This window comes from Sturnus vulgaris, chromosome 6 (assembly GCF_052056855.1).
Source record: "Sturnus vulgaris isolate bStuVul1 chromosome 6, bStuVul1.hap1, whole genome shotgun sequence".
NCBI lineage: Eukaryota > Metazoa > Chordata > Aves > Passeriformes > Sturnidae > Sturnus > Sturnus vulgaris.
Window position 1 is genome coordinate 14,710,476 of NC_142248.1, and position 26,474 is coordinate 14,736,949.

Sequence of the window (26,474 nt, forward strand, 5' to 3'; positions counted from 1 at the left end):
TCCCCCTATTTGTCTTCCATTATTTCTCAAAAGTTCCCTTTAATGTGGTAGAAAGTGAACTGACTATTGCTTAAGTTCATGGAGATTTAATTTCTCTGGAAATCTTCTGGATGTGTTGAAGGAACATTTGAATAGAAATGGCATCTGGAGGAGTAGTACTTTTTGGATGGCTTTTGGCTTTGATTTCCCCATTGTGAACATAAATCTCCAAAATATTTGCCACAAATTTAGCCAAAAACAACCACCTATTTAAAACTGGAAATATCTAAGGTAGTTTCCTTTGCTTTTCCTTCTTTCTTCTCACTTAAACAAAGGAGGGAGTACTTGCAAATGAGCCTTGTTTGACTTTGGGCAAGGAGAGATGGTGACAATCATCAAGGCTTTAGTTATGTTGATGACTTTCCTGCATGTGCAGACTTTTCTTTGTGGTTGTCATCTTCAGTCAATTGTTGCTTTTTTCTTTACCTTTTTTTTTTTTCTTTAAAGACAGGAGTGTGGCCTAAAGTTGTGAAATATGTAAATCAGTGGATTTATTGTTAAATAATTTTTTTTATTCTGAAGCAGTAATTTCTGTTGCTGGTGTGAGCATTACCTAATAGATTGTCTGGAAATACTTAAGTGTGCAAGTCTACCAATACTACCTGGTATTTAAGTGTGTGAAACAGGTGCTGTAGTCTCTCTTTCTCACCCTTATGCCTTGTCCTTATTGTGGTGGGACAGTACGGTAGGAAGGGCCCTCTCACTTAGCTTCTGTTTTAGATGTACACACTCCATATTTCATTTGCAGTTCTGCTTTATGCTTGACCTTGTCAGCCCTCTTGGGATAGAGGGTTTGGTTTAGCTTTCTCTCTGTTTGGGCTGGTATCCTTCCTGGAGTGGAGTGTATTTAGAAAGATTTTTAGCTTTCCTCTAGGATCCCTGGATTTGTTGATCAGACACACAACTGAACTTTGGAGAACTGAGCTTCAAACTGTTTAATAAAAAAGAGTGCTCTTAGTAGCTCAGCTTTAATTCTTTGTTGTTCTCAGATAGGGCTATTGTCATTCTTCTGTTAAGCCTCTCCTGTCTTGATTGCCCTCAGTCATAGCACAGAGATTTTCTGATTTGAGGATGAAACTTTTTCACACCTATCAGCATCCTCACATTAGCACTCTTAGTTCTGGCAGGCACTTTAAGCTCAATACTGTCCCGTTGCTCTGTGGGATCCATCTTGCTCCTACAAGCAGAGGTGCTATTCAGGTTTTAGATATTCAACATTGTGTGTAAATGTAAACAAGAAGTCAGGAAACTCGGTTTTGTTTCATAGCGTTGGTTAGGTCTGTTGGTTGACCTTTATTGCTCTTGGTTTTTCCTGTACCGAGAAAGGGGAAAACTTCCTACTTCAAAAGCCTCATGGTGCTTAATCTTTTTGTTAGCTTGAAATACTTTAGCACCCAGGTCTTTCTAAAGCAAGAATTTAAAGTGCAAATTTTTGTCCTTGTAATGCAGATTTTAGAATTATAGTCTGTTTTTCAAAAGAAGCTCAGATTGAATGGGGTTTTGTAGACGGCTTTCTTAAGGAAGTAATCATTGTAAGTCTTGCCCTAATCCCCTCTATACCTCTATTTAATAAGGAGGCAATTTTTAAAAAACCAACTTTTTAGTCTAAAAAGAAAAAAAAGGAGGAAGGAAAATTAAAAAAAAAATTGATTACTAAAATCAAAGGAGAGATTCTCTCAGTGCATTTACTAGAAGAACATCTGAAATATTAGTTTAATCCTATTGTAAGAGAAGGGAATCGGTCTTTGAAATATCAGTCAGGGAAACTGTGGTGGAACCAACCTGATGAGTCCAAAGTTATGTCTGCAGTTGCATTCACTTAAGCTTTGGGTGAAAATTTATATGAATCTTCCACTTACTAGAGGAAAAACTTTACTAGTTCAGGACTGGACTCTTCTACTGCGGAAGCATTTTGGATCTTGCCAATTTTCCTGTCAAAAAAAAGGCCTACTTTCTTCTTGGTGCTATTTTCTTTAATTTCTGCTTGTGTAGTTTTTGTAAATTAAAAATTCCTGCAGCTTCATAGAAAAAGCAGAGAAGTGAGTGTATATATATTATTGGATATGGATAAGAGAACAAATCTGTGGCTGATGCCACTCAGCTTCCTAATTCAAGACAAAAATTGCAGCACAGAAATGTGTAGGAAAAATGTATTGTAGTACTGCAGTACTGACACGACTGATTTTGCATAAGGTGTGAAAATGGCTTTATTCTTCAGGAGGAATTGCCAACTTTTCCATTCAGATTACTTTTCTAAGGTAACATTCTCTGATATCCATGTTCTTTGTGTTGCAATGACTTTGGTGAATGCTCGGTTTTGGGAACACGTCCTGCTCCTTTATTTGGCCTAAAGGTCATCTTCCCATGCCATGCCTGGCTGTATTTGCATCTTCTCTATCTGGTTATCTGATCTATCTGGTTATCTGTTCCTTTGTGTTTTGCTGGATTTAGCTGAGCAGTGTTCTCTGTCACAGTCTGTACTCCATCCTACAAGGTGCTATTTCTGAACAGGCTGAATAATGGACTCTGATCAGAGAATTTAGGGATTAGAAAAGGATGGAAATCATCAGATGTTTCAGTTAGTTTGTTTGTGGCTGTTGGACAGTTGCTTTTTATATTGTATTCTCTAGTTTATTTTTTTTAATCTGATTAAATTTTATTGCTGGTTGGTTGGGCTTTTGTTTTTTGTTGTTGAGTTTTTGGGGTTTTTTTCTTGAAAAACTTATTGTCTGCTTACTAGATTTCATTTGTCACTTACATTACAGTAGCACCTACATGATTCAAGCAGAGAGTGAGAATAGGACACTCTTGTACCTGCAGATCTGTAGTGAGGGCAAGCCTAGGGCAGGAATGTTTGGGAACAGGTCTGTAATAAGACCAAACCTTGGCTAGAGCTAGAGGAGGATGTGAAGCATTCAAACAAACAGGGGTTTTTGTTTGGTTGGTTTTCTGGGTTTTTTTTTTTGCTTGTTGTCATTCACTACTGTTCAGTCTTTGTAAAGGCAGAAATAACTCAAATCCTGAAAGGATAAAAGTAATCCAAATGAGGGTGAGCGTTTAGTATACCTTATGCCTCTGCTCTTGCCATCTTCCTCAGAATACTGAAATTCCTGAGTTGTTTTCCTGTGACTAAAGGCAGAGTACAGGAAATCATAATGCTTTCTGGAGAAGTGCCTGAGATCACTGATGTAGCAACATTTTCATTTAGTGATTCAGTTAGGTCATAAGGCAAGCCTTTGCTGTTATATTGCTCTGGGTACATAAATGGTGATGTTTGATGCTTTTAAGGCTCCAGTTTGTTATAAGATAGGAATCTCAGTTATTAAAAGAAATTAAAATATTGCCCTCGTGATTTGGAGAAAACAGCAAAGCTTTTATTCACCTTAGAGTTTGCCAAGCATGAAAGTCCATTAATGTTTGGGAGATTCCTTTTTGAACTAGTTTATATGTTTCTGACTCTAAAAGTAAACAGTAAAGAAATGTCACATTCTTGAACATTGAGGATCTTTGGCCTGAATTCTGTCCTTTTCTTATCTTAGTGGATGGATTTGATTTTAATTGTACTTTCTTTCCTTCAAAAAGAAAAGCTGTTTAATTTTGCTAACAATACACAGCTTTTATTTTATTTGTTGTTTAATAACCAAATAAATCCAGGCAAATACCCCTTACTTCCTGGTAAGGATTTTTGGAGACAGTTAGGTAAAAGTGGTCTTGTAAAGGTAGTAAGATTATCAGAAGTAGTGATGATAGAATTTAGAAAAATGACCCTGTTTCTGAAAAATAATGAAATCTTGAATATGGCTTTTATACCTACTAATCTTCAGACCCTGATGGGCTTCCTTCACATTTGTTAACACTTGCTATGTTTAGAGTGAATTGCTGTGGACTTAGACACAATTTATCTGCTTTTCAAAGAAACTATCTTGAGATTTCTGAGAATCATAATCTACTTTAGAAAGGTCTGCATTAATTATTGATATTGTGCTGACTTTTCTGTTATTGGTTAGTTTGGCTCCGTGCTTGCTTCAGACTATATATAAATTGTGTCCTTTTAAACACACAATCATTTTCTTGCAAATAAACCTCCAAACTTTTCTGCAGTTTTCCAGGCCAAAATTCTGTTTGCCAAGTTTCATTCCAGTTATTTTTTTGCACAGTTAGAAGTTTCTCAATTTTGTGGTTACAGAATTGCTGACAAACACAGTTGTATGCAATGGTGTGTATTAGTTACGAGCATTCAGTTCATTCTTTCCTTTTAAGGTCATTCTTTCATTAACTTAGTCTCACTCACTGCTGTTTGTGATACCAATACTCTTCCCTTACTTAATTCATTTCTTTTCCTAAATGACACCCCTGTCCCGGGGACAGTGTCTGTACTGCAATGCAGTCATACTGTTCCTTCCCTTACCCCACTAACTGCCAGCAAAACTGAATTATTTACGTTTGTGGTGCTACTGGTGGATTCAAAGCCTTCCATTGTTTGGTTGAGCTGGTATTTAGTTAGCCTTGCCTGCTGCCTGTGTGCAGTTTATCCAGCTACAGAAATGACCATATTGCATATAATCGTCCCTTCTCTCCCTCCTCAGCCTGCCTCCAGCTCCAGCATATGAGTTTGGATTGCAATGTTCCATCTGTGAACTAAATATTTCTCTTAATCATACAATATGACTTTTTTAAAAACTCAGAAGTGCATGTGTCTCTCTCTATATTGCTTCCAGAGCTGGTAGGCAACATCAGCATTCCACAGCTGTCTGAGTGAGCCAAATTTGGAAGCAGAGTAAATCCGAGTAGTCTGGCTTTAGACTCATAAAAATAATGCCTCTGGCAGAAAGAACACTCATCTTGTTCAGAAGTGTCCTTTTAGTATTGCCTTCAGATTTCTCACTAGTTGTCATGGTCTATGTCTTCAAGATGAGAGTATTGCTTCTGGCATGATGCATCAGTAAACTTTTTAATAACTGCAACAAGGTGTTGCCTCTGAAACTCCTTTGTTAGTGCATGCAGTAAGGAGCAGGCAGAAGTGGCAGTTCTAACATGAGCAACGTATCCAAACGTGTCTGCACTGCCCCACATAATCCTGTGTGAAAAAATCCAAAAGTAACACTGACTAAATGTACAGAGCAACACCCTGGTGCAACTGAGAAAGGGGATATAGTCATTTGAACGTGCTTAAACACAGAACTACTCTTCCTCTCCCCTCTCCACACCCCCCCAAAAAAAAGTGCAAAAGCTGTCATTCTGAATAATTTTAAGTTCTTTAGAGCTTCTTGATTCAGACATCCTCTTTAGTACTAATGAGTATTAGTAGTGGCTTAATACTGTAAAATATAATTCTGCTGGCTTCTTCTTGGAGAGGGCTGACTGCTTTTTTCCTGCAATTTTGATAGAGGTGGATACTCTAGAAAGTATCTCAGGCAATTATTATTTTTTTTCCTAAAACCATCGTGGTTGTTGTAGAATCAACAAAATTTTATGATGGAAGTTACCAAAGTCTTAGGATTCCTTAGTTCTCAGTACTGCTACTATGTGCACTGCCTGCAGTATGAGGCAGAGAGAGATTTCTCAAATCCTTTATATGTCCTCTGTTTGTGACCTAGGTGAGCAGCTTTGCCACCAAGATGGAGCCATGAGCTGCACTCCCTCCGTACACATCCCCCCCTCTTATTTGTGAACATATCTCTCAGATGTTCTTTCCTAGGAGGAGAGAGAGAGAGCAAATATTTTTCCTCTGTTTGGATCAGGAAATGGATGTTTGGTGGTGGTTTGTATCAGTTTATTCACTTCATCCCCACCTGACTACCTGCTGCCTCTTTTTGGAGTTTGTAAAAGGAAAGCATTGTGCAGTTAATTTAAAAAATCCTTTCAAAGAGGCAGAGAGGAAGCACTCAGGACACAGCAGGGTGGGGAAAACAAAACACTGCTTGTGATTAGTACAGCAAAATGCTGCACTTGAGCTACAGTGTCAGACTTTTGGGGCCAGAATTAAGGCAAGTGGGGAAAGTCATTGCTCTTACATTACAAATAAATGGCAAACAGCTCTTTTAGTATTTCTTTCTGTATCGGCCAAACTAGCTCACTGCTTTTTTTCGTTAGTGTGGGGGTTTCATTTTTTAATTTAGTTTTGTTTTGGTGGTTTTTTTTAGCCAAATTTAAAAAAAAACCCCAAAACTGCAGCAGGAACTGTATTTCCATTACATGTGTGACTGAATTGTGTAGAGTGAGGGTCTGAGGTATGCAAAGCTGTGGATCTTTTGAGGAGCATTAACTACATAGTTCCTTAATTCTAGACTTCTCATGTGTGGATATGATAATATTTTCTGAAGTTCTAGTCTCTCTTGCTTCCTTTAATTTCTGAAGTACAACATTCTTTAGGAGCTTTGTTACGCTGAAGTTACTGCAACACAATATGGAATTCAATTCCAACTGTTTGCTTTGGTACCTTTGACTGCTATAGGAGCTTAATGAAACATCTGTAAGCAGAGTGGAAGCCAGTTTAATATTGCACTCCAATTGCTATAAAATATAATCTCAAATTATTTCAGGCAGGGCATAATACTAGTAACCATGGAAACTTTGCTTGAAGACTTGAAAGGATGGGGCATCTGGTAGGCTCACTCACTTGTAGACAGGAAAGAATTCTGGGTTGTGATTTGGATTAAGGGGGAGAACAGGTAATGAGGAGAGAAGCTTAATCTCGGTGCAAGAATGGCTGCACCTAAACATTAAGTCTGGTTTTGTTATGACCTTCTTATTCATGTTGGACAACTCATATATTTTTATTAAAAATGTACTCTTCTTAGCCAAAAAAAATCTGGGTTTGTTTCTTCTGCCTCTTTTTTTTGTATTGAGTTCTTGATTGGGTTGGGGTTTTGGGGGGTTTATCATGTTTAAGCTTTTTTTTTTTGTATTTTTTAAAGGAAGTGGAAAATTCCATAGAAAAAAAATTACTTTCTAAGACCTATCAGAAGAGGGGGAGGTAAAAATGTTGGATGTGTTTTGGTTATTTTGTTTTGTTTAGATTTTGAATGCCTGACTGAGTATTTTGAGCTGAATACTTTACTGGTCTCAATTAACCGAAATTAGGGCTGATGAGAGGGATCCTAAATCCTTGTCTCTAAGCTTACATTTTCTAGTATTAAATTCTCTCATGTTTTAATTAAATACGTTGAGCATGATTAAGAAAAGCTCGGTGACTTTGCCATGGAGGAGGAGAACATCAGACACCAGGACTGTTCACGCTGATGGAAGTGTTCTGGAATTTTGGTGCAGCTTGAAGAACTTACAGCTGGCTTTGAAAATGTGACTTCTGGTGCCTTTGTGGCACTCTGGCTTTGACTGTTCAGTTCACAAAGAGAGTATGTCTGTGAGAGCAGGTTATGTCTAGGCTATTCATTATGTAGAGTCTTATATTTTGTGTTGGTTTTGTTTGACTCCAGCTTAGGAACAATGGTGTTTTAACTTTATGGTATCTCAGGCAATGATGCATGTGTCAACCTGCATGGAATGTGGCTTCCCATCCATGTGGAGTGACTCATTCTTCACACTTGTTGGGGCAAAGGGCTATATCAGAAAGTATTATGCATTAAAATCTATGAATAAGCTTACCTCTAGAATTTATGAATTCTGAGCTTGCACACTTTTTCTGGTCCAGAAGGGGCATAAAAGTCACAACTCTCAACAAGATTTGGTGGTCATTGCTTGAAACAGAACTGTTAACAAAATAATGAGCTCTAGTAATGTTTAGGAAGGTTTCAGTGATCACTGAACAAAAAAAAATCTTTGTCTCGCTTTCCATATACACAATCATTTCAAGTACACAGATTGAATGAAGTCTTTGAAAAGAACAGAAAATTTGTACAAGTTGCATTTAATGTGTGCTTTGATTAGGTTCCTTTATGGACCAAATTCCATTTCTATTACTTTTTTAAAGAGGGGGTCTATAAACTTGTGAACCTTTGGTCTTGTTTTGTTTATGTCAATAAGAATGGATACAAATACTCCAGCTCTGAATATACAGCCTTATATGGGACAAGGAAACCAGCTAATCCTGCCACATGAGAGTTTTAGGTAATAATGTCATGTGATAACATAATTGTCTTGCCTACTTGGCAGTATTTTTAGATGAAGCTAGTTTGAGATTAGCTAAGTGACTTATTTTAGCATTTCTTGCAATAACATGTTAGTAAGATGTCCTTTTATTTAAGACATCTGGAACTGATTGTGGAGTTTAAACATCCTCTGATGCCCTGTAGAGATATAAATAGAAGCAGAAGAGAGAGAATGGCCAGCCTGTCTACATTTGGAGAAAATGCCATCTGGTGCCAGAGCGAGGGTAAAACTGCCTGCTAAGAACCAGCTGACAAAAAGGGCTGAGTGCTGGTAGGGTCAGTCTCAAAGACAGACATCCCAGATGTAAAAGGACAGCCTTTTTTTAAGGCTAAGTGCTCTGTCCAACTTTGTTCCTATGTAGGAAATGTTACTTGTTATTAACAAAACTACTCACAGTCTTTGACTTTTCTCTTCTGAAGACTTTACAGTCATACCATTTTGATAGCTTGTCATTCAGGTTTCATTTGAAGATGTTTCAGAAATTGATGCTTTAAAACAGAAACTAAACAAGATGATAGTTTACTGGCCTTGTTTGTTTGAAATGCCTCAGGAAGATTAAAGAGAGTTCTGTCTTTAAGTAATTGAGTTGACACGTGCAGCCCATCTCACCTGCTCGCCCTTGTCTTTTCCCAGTTCACTGCTCCGCTATGGTGGAAACCTTTCCCTGCAGAGTGCCATGAGCGTGCGCTTCAACAGCAATGGCACCCAGCTGCTGGCGCTGCGCCGGCGCCTGCCCCCGGTGCTCTACGACATCCACTGCCGCCTGCCTGTCTTCCAGTTTGACAACCAGGGCTACTTCAACTCCTGCACGATGAAGAGCTGCTGCTTCGCGGGTGATCGTGATCAGGTAATATGCAAGCAATGCTGCCCTGAGTCTCCAGAGTTTCCATGACTGTTTGAGAGCACCTCTTTGAGGGTGGCTTTCTTCTGATTCAAGAGATAACACAGGAAGCAGGACATGTACAGGCTTATCCAGAACTGTTTTGCAATGTGGGCTGTGAAAGAAGGAGAACATACCAAAACACATGAGAAGTTTTACCTCTTGTTTGATGTGATCTAATACTTACTTGGAAGGTGATATTCAGAAGAAAATATTTAGGTTCTTTTCAGGTTCGATTAATAGAATGTTATCTACTCATCTACATGCGAGAAGGAAGCATCTTCCTTGCATTTCAATTTTGCTATGGAGTGACGTAGAGGCAATCCCACAAAATGCAAATATTGTGCATTTATAGCTTTATTGATTCTTATTTCAAATTATAATGCTTTCCTTTTAATACTCTACTACTAGATCAGGTAGAATAGGTCTTTGTAGGTCAGTGTTCTGTAAGTGGTGATGGCAGGTGGTTAAGAAGGAATAGTCTGTTACTTCACTGAGGCAGGGCCCTGTCCCTACTACTGATCACAAAGAAATAGGTCACACATAAAGTGGGTAACAGAATTTCAGATGATTCTAGAGCTAGATATTGTCTCTGGACAGCTGTATTTAATAACCAGGCACTGTTTAAGGACAAAAGATGTATTTTTCAAGCTATGATAGTATCAAACTATGATCTGAAAATTTCTTAACTGTCATCAGCAAAATTCCTGCAGTCAGAAATTCATCACTAATTCTATTGCTGCTGCTGCAGGAGGCAGAGTTGAGCTTCTTTCAGGCTGCAAGTAGGAAATACATTCATGTCACTGAACTTGAGCAGTGTTCCTTAGTTTTGAATATTTTTTGACAGGAGTGTGAAAATGAAACTCATTTAAAAGAATTGAGCAGCTTACTAAAGAGTGTGGGAAAACACATGTGTTGATTAAGAAGAAAACCACTGATAATTTGTGGTCCATTATTTAGTTGGCCGAAAGATAACACACTTTTCTCCTCTGGACCTCAGTGCAGAGCTGTGTACACTCTGACACATAATTTAGCTTCTCATTTGTTGCTAAAGATGTAGAGAAAAGTCTTAGTATATGTTGCTGTGCTTTCTAAGGCATTTTCTTATGGGTATGGTGTTATTTTAACAGAAGGAGTAGGTCTGTTCTGTATCAGGCTGATGTGATATACTTCAGGAGCCTGCATTTTTAAAAAAAACTTTATATTCTTGTGGCTTGACAGACCTTCTGCTCAGATAAGTAGCAGCACATAATGCTGCTAATGAGTTGGAAATCAGAGCAAAAGACAATGATATTCTCTCATAAATCTATACAATGCTAATAGGGAAGATGAAATTTTATATGGAATGTTGGAGAGATATGGAATTTGACATTTAGACACAAGCTCATACCCATCTTCTAATTGGAAGGAAAAATGATAATGAATTCAGAAAATGCTAACACATGCTCCAATTCTGTCTGAAACTGTCCAGTAATGTTTAAATTCAGTAGCTGACTGTCAACACTAGGGATAGTCCTTAGGACTGCCTGTTACAGTGAACCCAATTCCAGTTGCAGGTATATCTAGAAAAGAAGGTTAGAGTTGGAACCTACTGTAAGATAGACAAGATGAACAAAAAAACCCAGTTGTTTTGAGTTTTGCCCTTCTATACAATTAGTATGCTTTTATATAATGTATACAAGTCTTCACCCCTGCAAATCAGAATTCATCAAAAGAAGAAATAATACTGTATCAAATTTAATCTGTTTCCAGTTGCCTCTCTCTTTTAATATTGCTGTTCTTAGCCTTTATAAAGAACGTCTTTCATTTGAGATCCATGCAAAGTAAGCTTCACAGAATACCTTGCTTGTATTTCCTCATGGGATCAAAATTTTGTGTGGGCTAAGGCTTATTTGAAGGGACTTGTGGATAAGAAAGTTGCTTTCAAATTGTGGGTGGCACTTGTGGTAGGAAGGCTTCTTTAGCATTTTTTTCACATTGAACCTCTGATTTTCTCTGTCTTCAATTTTTCTTTTAATCTTTATTAAACTGCCAACTTGATAATTTTTTTCTTTTGCACTGTCTTAAATAGTAAGGTTTACCTTTCTTACAGAGCACAGTAAATTAAAAATGAAGTCTCCTGTGTTCAAAAACTATTATGTGCACAGGTAGTTCATCTCATGCAGTTGCATTTCTATACTATATCTTAGCTCTAATAAGAAAGGATTATCCTTCTAAGCATCGGTGCTTAGAATGCAATTGCATTGGGAAAAAAGTGAATAGCTGAAAAGGGGAGGCCTTTCATGTCCAGCACAGGTGATTGTAAGACCTTTCACTGATATCACTTCCTAACTTGGCAGCAGTATTTACTTATTTTCTCAGGTTAATGACTTATACTGACACTCAGAGAGCTCTGACAAGCATTTGGATGTGATATAGGGATCAGAAGATGGATGAGAGATGGAGAGATGGCCTTTCAGCTCTGTGAGACACAGCTTCTCACAGAACTATAGCCTTTGCTAATCTTTCTCTGAACTTCTTGCATAGAAAATGGTTTGCTCACAGGACATTTTCTTGTAAATGATGGCCATCAGGGTTTAAAACCCATAACTGTCAGTCTTGGGTTGCCTTTGGAAGTTTGTTTTAATACAGTGGTGAAAATCTACAATAAAGGTAAATAACACCCTGTTCCATATGGATTTGCATTCTGGTATGGCAGAAATGAGCAGATTCTGAGCTGCAAGTACACAACTTGAGTTCTCTTGGAGATTGCCCTTATATCTTAAGAAGTCAAATGCTTAAGTGCCCAAAATGACCAGAAGTGTTCTTACTTTGACAAGGTATGTGTGTTAAATGGATGAAATTTCTTTGCAGAAACAAAACACAGATTACTAGCTGGGGAATAGTTTGATTGGTTTGTCTGTTGATGGGGGTTAGACCTTCTAATATTTCCTCAGAATTGGTTTTTTTCGTGCTCACAGATTGTGATAGGAACTCAAAAGGACTTGGAGCCAGAACTCCTGATATGTCACTCTAGAGGAAAGCCTGCTGCCAGCAGGAGTGCAGTGATCTGTATATCACCTCCTTTTCCTGGAGCATCTGGGATGCAAGTAGATGGAAACCTCTTAGCAAAGACAGATATATCATTAGTGCTTTAAGCTACAAAATGCAGGAAGACTAACTTGTTAGCAGCAATGATTTTTTTAGGTTTTTTAAAGTTTAAGAACACATTCTGAAATGTTTATAGTGATTTTGAGTCGTTGAAGGTATTGTGGGTTGCAGCACAAGCTAGGTGACAGACATCTTAGAGGATGAACAGCTTTGTTTTTCTTTGTGGCCTTGCTAACTATTGTTTTCCTCCAAAAGCATTATTGTCCTAGTCCTTGTGAGCCTGATTTCAAAGTCAATGAGCAGTGTATGTATATATATAGTATATACATGAGCATTTTCCCTAGAAATGTCAGTCATGCTTTTCTTGTTTCTTGCAACTACCGAAGCTTGAGAGGCATGGTACTTTATTTGCACCCATCTAAAATTACCTTCATTTGCTCCTCTCAGTACTTTTTCTTTTGTCCTTGTCATTGGAGTAATGACCTAATTCACATGACACCAATTTTTCTACTCTTTGAAGAAGAGCCCTGATGTTGGTTGATAAACGGGGTCAAAATGGTATGGTGTTTGCATTGTCCAGGAGCTCACTTGAGTCATACAGCTGTGAAAGAGAGGAAGGGTAAGGTAGCCTGGGTGGATCAAGCATGATTCTCAGCTTCCCACTGCCTTTGTTGGCTGTAGAGATCTGTGTGAGAATGTAATTTATCCATCCTTTTGGACATCGAGGTCCAGAATTTTAAAAGCAGTTTATTTATATACCCAAGTCCCACTGACTTTAGTATGCACAAGTGTTTGATACACACAAATATTAAATGCCTGAGACTCTAGTCATGTCACAGTGCTGAACAAGTTTCTGTTCTTCTTGTCAGCATTAGAATTTGGGAAATGTTTATTAAATACTAAGGATTTTTAGTTGCTAAACTGGTACAGAAAATATCTTTTGTATGTGAGGATACAGGAAGTATTGCAGGATGTGTTTATAAGTGTAGGAGCCTCAGAGGCTGTAGTGATGGGCAACAGCAAAAAAAAGAAAGGCCCAGAAAGAAACCACAAAATGCAACCACTCTCCAAACTAAAACAGTCCAAAAGGTTTTCTTGCTCAAGAATTGTTGCCTGTGTCACAATGATGAATGCTATCGGTTCATTCCTGTTTTTTCCCCGTGTAGATAATATGAGGCTCTATAACGCTTGTGGTTGTAAAATAAACTGTGTATTGCCTGTTTAAAAAAGGCAGGGGTGGGGAGAAATAACTTGTACCCTGTGAATCAAACAAAAAGTGTCTTGACTCTCTGGCATGCCCTCAGACATTACATCACCACTCAGCCTTTTCTGTTGACATTACACTGGTACAGGAGGGTTTCAGGAATGCACTGCTCATGGTCCTGCAAGGCTGCTCCGGCTCCCTATAAAGTTACAGCCCTCATTATGTCGCAACCCGTGTTCTAAATAGCCCTGGTTAGGGACAAGCCAGCTTTTTGCAGGACAGAATTATTACACGAATGTAACTCTTCCAAAAACAAGGTTAGCTGTATAGGTGCCAGGGGTTTCTATGTTGCCTTTGTAAAGAAAGACAACTTTTCTTCAGTGGTGCACTTTGTCTTCTAATTTGAATGTCATTTATCATGGGAAGTAGTGCTTATCAATGTCTAGGTTAAAGAACTAGCAAGCAGAAAGGGAATTATTATTTTAGAGAATATGTTGTAAGTTTCCTGTGCATGAAAGACTTCCTAATGAATAGTAGCTTATTGCAGTCAGCATTTCTTAATATATGAAAAGTATTCAATGTGCAAATAGGTTGCTGTGCTTGGCTAAAAAGAAAATCGATATCTTATTCTGTCTTAAATTTGGTTTCTTCCAAGAATTACTGATGACACTGTATTTTGGTTTTTGAGCTATCTAAGTAGCAGTTTAAATTGCAGCTATATGCACAATACATATGTATAAAGTCCAGGCATGAGATTTATCTAGCAGCGAAATTATTTATTCATTTTTTCCCCATTGTTTTTGGTAATTGATATTAGGAGGGTCATACTGAAAATGCCTCTTCAGACTCAAGATCTTGACAGCAGAAGCTATGAGTTTTCTTTAACCCTTCTTGTTCCAATTGCCTCTTCCCCCATTCCTGGTGCATCCTGCCAGCCCCATTTCCTGTCTCCCTTCTCTTCTGCATTCCTATAAGCCCTTGGGGGAGGCTTTCAGACATCTCCCAGCCATACACAAGCCCAAAAGGACCCATACTGAAACTAAATTCTGGTGGAGTGGAACTCAGACTTAGGACACTTTGAATTTTGCAGGCTTTGTGTTCCTCAGTACATTCATGGGAGATCTGTAGTTAATAGCAGCTCAGATAAACTTGTTGGTTTCTTTGTAATGTAATAGAAGTATTTCCCTGCCATATAAATCCTCAGTAAGGATTTCTAAGTTGCTTTTGTTCATTAATAAAATTCCTGTTATGGTCTTTCTGCACTACAAAAAGGCAGCTGTAAAAATGTTGATTTTTCAGCAATTTAGGGATTGTTCCCAATGATGCCTCTGTAAGCATTTGAAACTGCCCCACGTGGAGTTGGCTGCTTGTAAGATTAGGGATTTAGGGAGTGGGAATACAAATTTCTGGCTTTGAAATTACTTTTTTTTGCTTTGAAATTTTTGTACTAGAAGTAATTTGTATTTCTCCAGTCTGCTGTGTGGCAGCTTTACTTTTTCAAGTTCATGAGATAGGCATGATTCTTACCGAGGAACAAAGCTTCTGTTGTTAAAAAGCCTTTTGGACTCACCTGTTTGGTTCTCAGGCTGAGATGGAAAACTTTTAAGCTCTCTTTTTGTGCCAGTTTCAGCCTCCTCAAAAAAGTGTCAAAGAGTACAGGGTGGTATGTAAAGAGTACAGGCTGTCCTGGCTGGTGTGAAAAAAGATGTCTGTTTTCACAGTGTTGTGAGCTCTCTTTTCTTAGCCACAGGTTTTCCAAAACACATCTCAGAGAGAGCTTCCTCTGTTGAAACCTCTCACTTTAGGTTTTTTCTTTGGAAGACAGGAATAAGAGGTTAGTAGCTTGCATAGGTGACTGCTCACTATTTTGTCATCTCCAGGTTAACTGTCTTGGAGAGGAGAATCTCTAGTTGCTGACAATGAGAGCTGCTACAAGGGGGCAGCCACTCTGACTGGGGTTACAGTTTGAGGTACTAACAAGGCAGTGTGCCCTTGAGGGGACATCCTCTACTTCCCTGACACCCATCTGACCCTATAGAATCTGGCTGAAATGCATAAATGGCAACACTATATTGAATGACTCATGACAATTTGTATGAGGTTTTACTGCTGTAGCTACTGAATCAGACCACTGCTGTTAGGGGTTCCAGTGTTAACACAAGACATGTGGGTGGGAACAGACCTGCTGAGGAAGTCAGCCAGTGATGATTACAGCAGTCTTTCAAGCTGTACTCAGTGGGAATTCTATACTAAAAACCTAGATTAATCAACACTTAGATTCATCAACATAAAGGTACCAGCCTGACAGATCAGGACTCACACAGAAATGGAAGTACTTTATTAATTGACTGTTGTCCTTAATTGTTTTGCCTTGTTGTTTCCCTGCTTGTTTGTTTCTTGATGCTTTTGAAATAGGAAAAAATCTTTTCCTCCTGGCTAGTTGTGTCCCTACCTTGTTTCTCATCTGGTTAGTAGATACTCTAACAATAGATGAATTGAAAGTAAATCTATGGGTTTTCTACCTGCAGGAAAAGCAGACAACATGAAATTATGACCAAATTGTAAGTTATCAGTAATTTTTTTTAAATGGAAAAATAGCAGGGGAAGGGGAAAGTTTTTTTCTATCAGATGTGTAGAGCAGTCTTGACACCACAAAAGGTCTAGAAGCAGCTATAAAAATTTTTGTTTGTGTTCTGTCAAATACTTTTCATACAAAATGTAATGTATAACAAGACTGGTGTTCATGGTTGTAGTTTTTATATACATGCATTTATATATACACATGTACACAATCACACACAAATATACATGTGTGTATGAGGGGAGCTTTCTTATGCTTTGCTTCTTTTTGTTTCTAGCTGGCTTATCCCCCTTGAAATAGTTCTATAAGAAGCAGATTGTCATGTTCACATTGGGATTTTGTTGGGTTCAAGGATGACTTCCCTTTTGGGTTTCCTGATATTTAGTTAGTAGGATGTATCTATGGTACTGCTTTGTTTTCAGTGGCTACTTACAAGGTATCTCTGTCCCCTCTGTGTGACTGCTGTCCTTCATAAAATAACATTTCTGGACAGACCATAATTCTGGAATCTTCAGCTTCTATATTAAATTTGAAATTGGCTGTTAGGCTTAGAAGTTCTTGGAGACAGAGCTGTCAAAAAGAACAAAATGGCATAAGTCCTGTTTACTTAGGAAACCTTTCCTCCTTGGATAAATACACAGTTTTTATATTCTTCATGTAAATGGATTCCTTTTCCACAGCTGATTGCTGTGAATTCCAGTCTCTTTGGACAAACAGTATTTTTCAGACTTCAGTGATGCTTCATGTCAAACTGTGTTTTTCCTCAATGTTTATCAGCCCATATTCCACCACAGAAGTGATGTGCAAGTTTCAAGGAATTAAGACTTGAGCCAAGCAGACTGCTCCAAACCAGATTCTTTATCTGTTGTCATAGGAAAAGAACCAAAGTCTAGACCCCTCCCATTAATTATGTTATGTTACAGGTAAAATAGAGGGCCTGTACATCCTGTCTCTTAAAGGACATATGCAAAGTACCAGCCTGACTGTTTCAAATTTGGATACCTCTGTGCTTCTTCCCCAGCACGTGGGTTTTGCACTACTTGTAGAAGCTATGGGACAGCACACTAAAACCCTGAGAAAAATTCTGTCTGCTCTGATCTTTTCTGCCCCAAGTTTCATTGGCCCCTCTGAAGAAAGGGCAGACATTCCCAAGTGAGTGGGAATTGTAGTCTCTTTCAAAACTGTAAACAGCAGCATGAAATTCAAGTCTGACAAGCATTTTCCTGCTAGTAACTTAGCAGTACTTGCTTTTAAAATGGTTGTAATTTCTGTGCCTTTATCTATTGTTGGTGCATTTATAATTATATGGTGATAGTGCTTTGTGATTTGTGCATTTAAGACAGGCTCCTACATTCTTCTTGTTCTCCCCTACATTAGTAGGGCCATTCAAGAGACTTGCTGATACATTAGGAAACATGATCCGTGTCTGCTAGTCCTTTCTCTAGGGCTAAAAGCTCGAAAGTCTCTCTGATATAGGTCATAAGCAATAGGACATTTTATGGGAGCAGGAAACGTGGATATTGGAGACTAAAATAAGGTGCGATTTAGGTAAAATTTTCTTGAAATAATCCATATTTAGTAGCACCTGAGGAAATGTAGCTTGTGGGATTTTGAAAGCTTTCAAACTGGCAGTGCTATGAACAAAAAATAAATTCCCTAGAGTGGTAGTACTCTGCAAAATGCAATGCTAATGCTACTGTTACTAGACTACAGAAGCAGATTAGATCTTCATTTATTTATATCAACTGCTGTAATTTCCTTGGGGAGAGAGAACATGAGAAGAGTTACAGTGGAATGAGTGGGGAGTGCTAGTCCAATGTAATTCTTTCAGATTCCTGATGGTGGTTCATTTTAAGCATTTTATGCGTACTTGAAACTCAGATTGAATTGGTGTTTTCTCCCAGGAGCAGACTCTAACCATGCCTGAGAGTTTTCTTCCTTCTAAGGCAAACTTCTGAATCAGCAGCTCATAGTCATCTGGAAGCCTTTTCCTGTCATTGTTGCTAATAGCTAGGCATAGAAGCTGACTCTGCCCTTCTAAAAAAACTCCAGTATTAACAGCAAGTGTTTTTTCTGTCTAATATTGTGCTCACCTGAATATTGTAAATGTTAATTTCTGAAGTCCTGGTCAGAAACAGCAGCAAAAAGACAGACAATGAAACAGGTGGGTTTAATATTGGTCTGTTCCCTCCAGACATCTGAGTTCCTAATTCAGCACTGCAGTAGTTCTTGAGATTATGTTCAGCTTGAGTTTGTCTTTGGGGGGAGGGTGGAAGGAGGACAGTGCTTGATGTCTTAGCTAGTTAGTTGTCTCTATGAATACACATGCTTTTGCCTCCCCCTGGCTTGCCTCTGTGATTTGATTATCTGGGCTTTTGTTCTTAAAGTGTGTGAATAGAAGGTACTCTGCTGGGAATCTATCCCCTCAGGACCAAAAATCCTTGTTCACAATTAAAGTGGAGTCTAACCATATGCAGGATGACATGCTTTCATCTACTCTTCCTCAAATCCTTCTATTTTTTTCCTTTTTGTTCCTTCGTTTTAAGAAGTCTACTCCATTCTCTCAGGATTTGAACCTTATTAACTAGAGAGTTTGGTGAACTTAATAATAATTATTCCTTTGACTTTTCTAGTAGTAGGGACTGACTTTTTCGTTTTCTTAATGCTTATTCTACAACTGTGAACTAGGGCAGAGAACTATTGCTTTATTGCTATATTAGTAATGAATATATCAAAGAAACATTTTTACAAATGGTCCTGTAAATGTCCTAGTAACATCACTGTGCTGTGCTCTCAAGGTGCCTTGGGTTCTGATTGTCTTGCACAGAGAGTACTAATTGGAATTGAGGATTGTTTTCCAAATGTCGTGCAAGTGACATCAGGCATGTTTCTGACTTTGGCAGCTTGGGTGTCTGCCCTTGAAGCTTCATGGGGCACATTGTTCTTGCAATGGCTGTAGTCATGAGGTTGTTCTTCTGGCAATCTCTTGGTCTTGACCAGAAAAGCTGCCTTCTACTTGTCAGACCCATATCACCTAGTCTTACAGAAAAAGACAAAAGGAATGCATTTGGGAATTCAATTCTACGTTGTGAGAACAGCAGGAAAACATGCACCCCAGAGGTACCTTACAGGCAAAGAGAGTGGAAAACAATGCTGACTGCTACAGTGGTGGCAGTGCAATGGCAGAGATACAAAATACTTGGATACTTTGTGGAATGTGATCAATTTCTGGTGATTATTGGCAGGCCATCAAAATAAAATTTAATTTTATATAAAAAGTTCACTACTCACAGCACATGGCTTATAACATCAAACTTGTGTATATGATTTTATCAGTTAATGCTTTTGGCATTTGCTAATGGCTGTCTTGTGTCAAGATTAAAGCCATAATACTTTTTCAGCTCAGATTCCTAGCTGAGCTTGTTCTGTGGCCGGACATAATTGCATTGCAGATGTTTAATTCATTCTTACTTATTTTCTCTTAATTCACTCCAGAATACTTTAGCCAAGTGTGTTTGATCAGTGCAAATGTCATTAGGCTTAAAATTATAATGAAGTGAAGGACTTCATGGTCCTTTCAAGTAGGTAGGATTGGATTGAATATCTCTGCCATTGGAGATACTCTAGAGCCATCTGAACACTGTCCCAGGAAGTCAGCTCCTAGGTGGCCCTGCTTGAGCAGATGGATTGGACCAGATGACCTCCAAAGGTCCCTTCCAGCCTCAGCCATTCTATGATTCTGTAAACCATTTTTAGGTACTTTGCCAATTTCTTCCTTTAAATTCCCCAAATTGCGATCACTTTAATTTATGCAAGTCCATGTGCTGAACTGCAGATCCTGTGGCCTGTCTTGCCGGTCTTGCTGTAATGGACTGCAACGGTTTCAGGTGGGCATTTTCCTGACACTGTTCACTTCTCTCCTTCCCTTCCCTCCTGTGACCCAAAGCCCAACTCTAATCCACCAACACAATTATTTCCCTTTTTATTTTGGCAATCTTTGGAAAAAGTCAGTCAGAAGAGAGCTCTGGAGATCACCTGACTTTAGTTGCTTCTCAGAGCAGAGCATCGTCAAAGTCAGATCTGATTGCTCAGGGAATTGTTCAGGTCAATTTTGGATTTGCAAGAGTGGAGATTCCACCACCTTTCTGAGCCTTAGTTGCAGTATTTATTATGCTCCTGAACTTGCTGTTCCTTTGTGCTCAGCTGGAATTTCCCTTGCTGTGATTTGTGACTGCTGCTTCCTGGGTACCCACTGCATGCCTCTGAGAAGAGTCTCTCCCTGGCTTCTCAGTATTCCTTTGAAGGGTGGGAAACTGTTGAGGTCCACTCTGTCCCTTCTCTTTCTCCTGGCTAAACAAAACCAGTTCCCTTAGGCTCTCCCTGCAGATCATGGGCCTTCAGCTGCAGCAGCCCTCTTGTCCATTCTCTGTCCAATTTGTTAGTGACACTTTTATACTGGGGGACCCAAGCCAGACACAATACCCCAGATATGGCTTCAAAAATGCCAGGTAAAGGGAATAATCACTTGTCCTGACCTCCTGTTTACACTCTTTGCAGTGCATCAAGTTGCTGTTACTGCACATCACTCACTGCAAGGGCACTCTAAATTTTGCTGTCTCCAAAGAAAGACAGTGTATACTGGGATCAATGGTGTTTGCAGGTAGTATATTGCTCTGTGGGCAGTGACACATGAGATTGCAGAGTGCTCCTCTGCAAATAGTTTTGGAAGCAGGTTTGAAGGGTCTCACAGACACTCCATTCCTGGCATATACATAAGATTTTTTTCTGTCCTGTATGCCTCATGCAGGATATCTGAAATCTGTCACTTTGGAGCCCTGTCATTGTTGGTTTATGCCATGTGAAAAAGAAAAAATGGCATTGGTCATAAATTCAAGATACTGCATTTTCTAGGTATTTCAGTTACAAGTCTGTTTTCAGTCATGTGTCCTTGGCAAACTAGTTGCTGCTTCAACAACACAATTTAGTAATAAATAGTAACAATTGGCAACATCTCTATATAAATGAGACTTTTTTTTTTCCATGTAGCATTTCTTTAACAAAAACATATTCGAGGTGCCTTCCCTCTAATTGCTGGGATGTTTCCTATATTAGCCCCAATCCTTAGAGTTTGGCACAGCAGCTCAGCCTGCTGTGGGCTAACATTTATGAGCAGTCAAATGAAAGGGGAAGCACATATTCCTGGCACCATCAGGTCAGTTTGGAAGGTAAATTGCCTAAGTGCTTGAACATGTTGGCTTGTAGAAATAACTTTCTGGCTTGGAAAGTATGGCTTTATGAGTGATTCTGAACTAGTGTGCAAAAGCTTTTAAAGGAGCCTTTGTTTGATCAGTGCTTCTTACCTGTCAGAAAACGAGCAGCATTGCATTCATAAGTGCTTACTCACATCCTGCATTCTTAGAAATGAGGGAAAAAAGAATGGTTGGATTATGATAGCAGGAAACCAGAGAAGGGATTCTAGTGGCTCATTATTGCATTTTCTTAACAAGAAACATCCAAACACTGCACTAATGTAATTAGCATTGCAAACAGAATATATGCAAATTGATAGCCATTTTTTTTTCTGTGATAGTGTATATTTTTTGTTTATTTGCTTCTCAGTCCTGTGTTATTTCAGAACTTGTCTCCTCACTGCTTGGTGTTACTTTGCTTGATGATTTTATGTTTCCCTGGAGAATGAAAGGCAGAAACCAGTTATATTTGAGCCAAGCAAAACAGAATTTGTCTTTCATCAAAGGTTAGAAAAGGGACAAGCTGGGTCCATTTCTTCATTTTTCTCCCTTTCCTCTAACCTTGTAAAAATAATAAAATGAAAAACACAGCTTCTTGACTGTATCGATTAAATTGCAGCCTAACATTAGTGGAGGGATAGAGATTTACACTGTCTGCACCAGCATAATTGGAGTTGGAATCTGCCATTGGTTCCACTATGTGTCATTTAATCTCTAATTTAAGAGAGAAATAAACTGTACTCTCTGTCATGTATTGGAGAATAAGTATTTGGAGGCAGTGCACAGTTTGTGGTCTCTCATAACTGAGAGGCGTATGCTTTTTGCCACGTCAAATGTCACCTGTCATTTCCAATGCCTGCTTGTAGTATATTAAGCTACTTTGAATTGCATGTTGCCTGACGTTCTGCACAATAAAGAGATTGCTTATCATTTGTGCACTGCTGAAAAAGGGCAGCCTTCCATCTCTTCAGAGTAACTATGACCAGGAAAAAATGAAGAGTGTGATAAATGTGAGGGGGGTGGAGGCCCTAAACCACTTGAGACCTGCTGACAGCAAATGTTTAGCTTTGTTTTTTTTGTTTGGTGTTCAAGATTATTCTCAGTGACTCACTTTTGATGGCTTGATGAGTAATGGACATGGCAGCTCCCTTCTTAGATATGTGTTTGATGGAGTTTTTCCTTGGTAGCTCAGGAGATGAGAAAAAGCTATGAAAGTCTTCAACATCAAAAAAAGAGTTGCACGCTGAAAAATAGAGAGTGTGATCTAGATCTAGACATGCTTATATTAAACCAACCAAAATTCATAGCCTTATTTAGCAAAGCAAACATATACTTTGGGCGGTAGGCATTGGATATACAAAGTATGCTTTTCAATTTTCGTTCGTTCCTGTATGCAACATTTCTGTGCTGGTACTTCACCCCCATTTAAATGTAAATTGATCAGTGAGGTACAAAGAATGATGCAAATTATCCTTTTTTTCTCATTTTTGGTTTGAAAGAAGTAGATTAATAGTAAAATAGCATAATTCAGGTGATACTTTGTCATAAACTGCTTTTATTTTTATTCTTAACAGTACATCCTCTCGGGATCTGATGACTTCAATTTGTATATGTGGAGGATTCCTCCAGATCCAGAAGCAGGTAAGTGTTGTTATTCTAGAAGGGGAAGGAAGTGAGGGGGAGGTGTCTGACAAATACTAGACTGGTATTTCAAAAAAATTGCTGCTCTCACTCATACTGTGAATCTAGAGCAACTGAGGAAAGCTGGATAGGGAGACTTTACAAATGCTTAATCCAGTGTCTGGATAATAGTGGTCAATGCCATTTGAATGTTTTATTGTAATGATTTTCTATTTTTTTCCCTTGTCATGTAATGATCACTCCTCCCATGATAAAGCTTGCAGCATAAAATGGTGCTGGGTTCACAGGGTGCTCCTTACAACTCCAGTACATTGACCTCATTTCCCCTCTCATTCTTCTCATACTAAAATCTTCCCACTGATTTCCAGTGCACAGGAGTTATGTTTTTTTTACTTTCTGGGTGGGGGAGCACAATCAGCTGGTGGAAATGGCCAGTTTTGACTAATTTCTCACCCATTCCCATGCTGGGGCAGATATGGTAAGCAAGCAGCAGTAGCACAGCTCTGTATGAAAGTACAGGAGAGGATGTTAAAGAAAAGCAACCGTGTGGGGGCAATGTAACAATCATATTGTGAATGCTACTGTTGGTCATTGTCTAATTTGATGTAGTCTAGTAGGGTGTAGGGCTTGGCAATATGACACTCTAAGCTATACAATGTCAGTATCTCTCTTCTGTTGAAACAAATCACTGCACTTCTAGAAGGGTGTTAAATTTTAATTGAAAGAGTCAAGACTTTCAAAACTGTACTAGTGTTTTCATTTTTAGTGGCTCTGGCTCTTTAATCTGTACATTTTAGTGATATTAAGTACAACTAAGGGCTATCCTGTGGTCTCAGACATTTTATTAACAGTGAGAGAAAATTACAAGCTGCATTAGAGGTAAAATAAAAATATTTTGTTTCATTTTCAAAGGTCGTTAATAATAGCTGTATAATCCACAGCTGAGAGGATGAATAGGCTTCAGTTAATGGCAGGGTTTTGAGGAAAATTACATTCTAATTTTGGGGTTTTTGCTTAGTTAACCAACATTTTGTGTTTTAGTCCACAAGTCCTGAAGATGGTCCTGCTAAATACCAGTAGCTTGGCCTTCTATCTTTGCATAGAGTTTATAGAGATATCTCCCTGCTTTCCTTTTTATATGTGTGATTTTTCTTTTACATTTGACACTGGTTTCCTGCTACTTACGGATTTTTTCTCTTAGTTAAAACAAAGATTCATTCATTAAAATTATTATTTATCTGTAAGTTTTATTGTGTGGACTGTGAAATTACATTTTCTGCATGTTACCACACTGTCCTAGATTCCTCTGTAAAATCTGGATTTGAGATTTTCTGTTTATATGGCTGTGATGCTCTTGAAAAATTTTTTCCCAGACAGCTGCATGTCACAAACTTTTTATCTAGAACTTTTGCACAAGGATGATAGCTAGTACTTGTTGAATCTGTAAGCAAAATAATTATTAAGCAAAATAATCTGCTTCAGAGTATTTGTTAGAGATGTCCCTCTGTAAAAAAAAAAAAAAAGCTCGCAAAAGTAGTTGCTATTAACAAATAGGTGATACATTTTGATCCAACAAATTTAAATTGTGATTTACCACAAAACAATGCCATCTCTGTTTTGGTCAGGTTTCTTGTCTCTGGTTCTTGTAACATCAGGAAGGGTGTCAGTACACTTGCAACATTTCAGTTACAAAATTAATTACTTAATATCAATTGCCCTCAGTGGTTGCTTAATGAATCAGAAGATCCAGGAGTAGGAAAGTGCATGTCTTAATGGCTTGTAACTTGAGCAGTTCTCTTTTTGAAATATTTTAGCAGAACTCACAAGTGTTGTTTTGTCAGACCCAAAGGTCTGCTTCTGTGGCAAATAACTAACTGGGCATCCAGATCACCTGTGATGGGCTCATTGAAGCTTTTCTTCATTCTGCTCTTCTTGAAGGGTTGTGCCCATTTTGAGTGTGATGAAATGTCCTTTCTTAAGTCTTCTCCTGCTGTTCAGAATAATTGCCAGAGAGACATGTTGCTGCGTTTCCTTCTTGGAGAAATAGTCTTGCCATAGGGATGTAGAGACTCTGGAAAACTTTTGCTTCAGTGGAAAACTCCTTGCTCCTATGTTCTAGCTAAAATAGGAGTGCCTTTGGGTTGGTGATCTGAGAGAGTGGAATGTGGTCTTTCACTTAAAATAGTGTGCAAACTAGACAGGATGATGTAATGTCCTGTACTGTTGGTTGGTATTTTAAATAAAAATATCTCTCAAACTGATTTCTGCCTTCCGGTTGAACTCAGACATTGTGTTGCTATAAATATTTATGATACAACTCCCTTAAATTGTATCAGTTATTTGAAAATAGGGATTTTTTTTTTGCAAGCTTATATCTTTTTAAGCAGCTGCATCCTTAACAACAGCTATGAAATTGTTTTGTTATAGATGCACCAAGTACTGATTATCCAATAGTTAGCAACATTAGTGAACAAAAGATAAAGGAAAGTGTGAAAGAACACACCAGTCAGACAGTGGCAAACATATTTCAAGTTGGAGAAATGTGGTTGCCTGTACTGGTATTTTGCCAGGAGAATAGAAAAATTCTGCTGGGTTTTTTTTTTTCAGATAGTCATGGTTTAGAAGTGTCCTTCCAGTAGGTTGCATTAAATCGTTCCTGTAATCAGTTTTGTTTGGTCCAATAATTAGGCAGGGTTTTTGCCACCTTTGGGGCAGGGAGGTGTGTGAAAAAAGGTATTTCCTAAATCGCTTAGGAAGCTATTCTGTTGAAGAGTCTTACTGACTGTCTCCCTCTATAGTCTTAGATTATTCTGAATAGGCCAGGATTTTCTATGCCAGAAGGTTGGTTGCTTTTTTACCACCTTTTGTGGTTTCTTAAAGATGGAATAGTTTGCTCATTTCTCCACTTTCATCTCCATCCAAGTACTATCCAGCTTTCCACTGTGCTTTAGAAGTAATTGCCAAATGTTTCATGAATTTGTTAGCCAGTTTCTTCTTTAAAGTAATCTGTGAAAGATTTTCAGAGGCAGCTTCTAGCAAAGTTAATACCTAAGTCTGGCAGAAGAAAAACAGTCCTGAGTTTCCACAGCTTTTACTTTACTCCAATGCAAGCTGGAAGTGAGAAGAGACATCAGTCCTACATGCCTTGTCCAGCAAGCCTATTAATAAATATCACTTTAGATATTATTAAACCTAACTCCAAGAAACATGGTCTATTAGCTGGTAAAGAACCCCTGTTCAAGACACAGCCTGACATATCTTGTAGAGTATAGAGGGTTTAGTAGACCAAAAGTTTTCAAAATGGAATTTACATTCCTCATTCACTACTCTGAATCATCTGTGCAACTCTTGCTTTTGAAATATTACTCAAAGTTGCTGTGTGAGGGATATGGCATTTATTTGTGATTGAGAAGACAGCTGGGGATCCTTCAGTTCCATGTGAGCAGACTGTCACCAGGTTCTGGAAAACTTTACTAAATCAGAACAGTAAACTGCATTTCAAAACTTCTTTTTAATTCTGCCTTTGACTGTAACAGCAAGAAAGGGTCGGTCATTGTGGTCCTGTTACTAAACTAATTGCACAAATTTTCAGCAGACCTGATGCAATTTTTTCTTCCTTTTTTGCCTCCTCCTTGGTCTTTGTAAATCTAACACTTCTTCAGGCTTCAAGAATTCAGGAAC

General features: G+C 38.4%; 1 protein-coding gene across 3 annotated transcripts in view; it reads left to right on the forward strand.

Annotated features, from left to right (window-relative positions):
- DCAF5 (DDB1 and CUL4 associated factor 5) overlaps positions 1-26,474 on the forward strand; it is a 65,539-nt gene that overhangs the window by 25,932 nt on the left and 13,133 nt on the right. For all 3 annotated transcript variants that reach the window (XM_014869400.2, XM_088167104.1, XM_088167103.1), the window contains exons 6-7: positions 8,782-8,995; positions 22,727-22,793. In XM_014869400.2, coding sequence (XP_014724886.2) covers positions 8,782-8,995; positions 22,727-22,793 — 281 coding nt within the window. The remainder of the gene's footprint in view (positions 1-8,781; positions 8,996-22,726; positions 22,794-26,474) is intronic.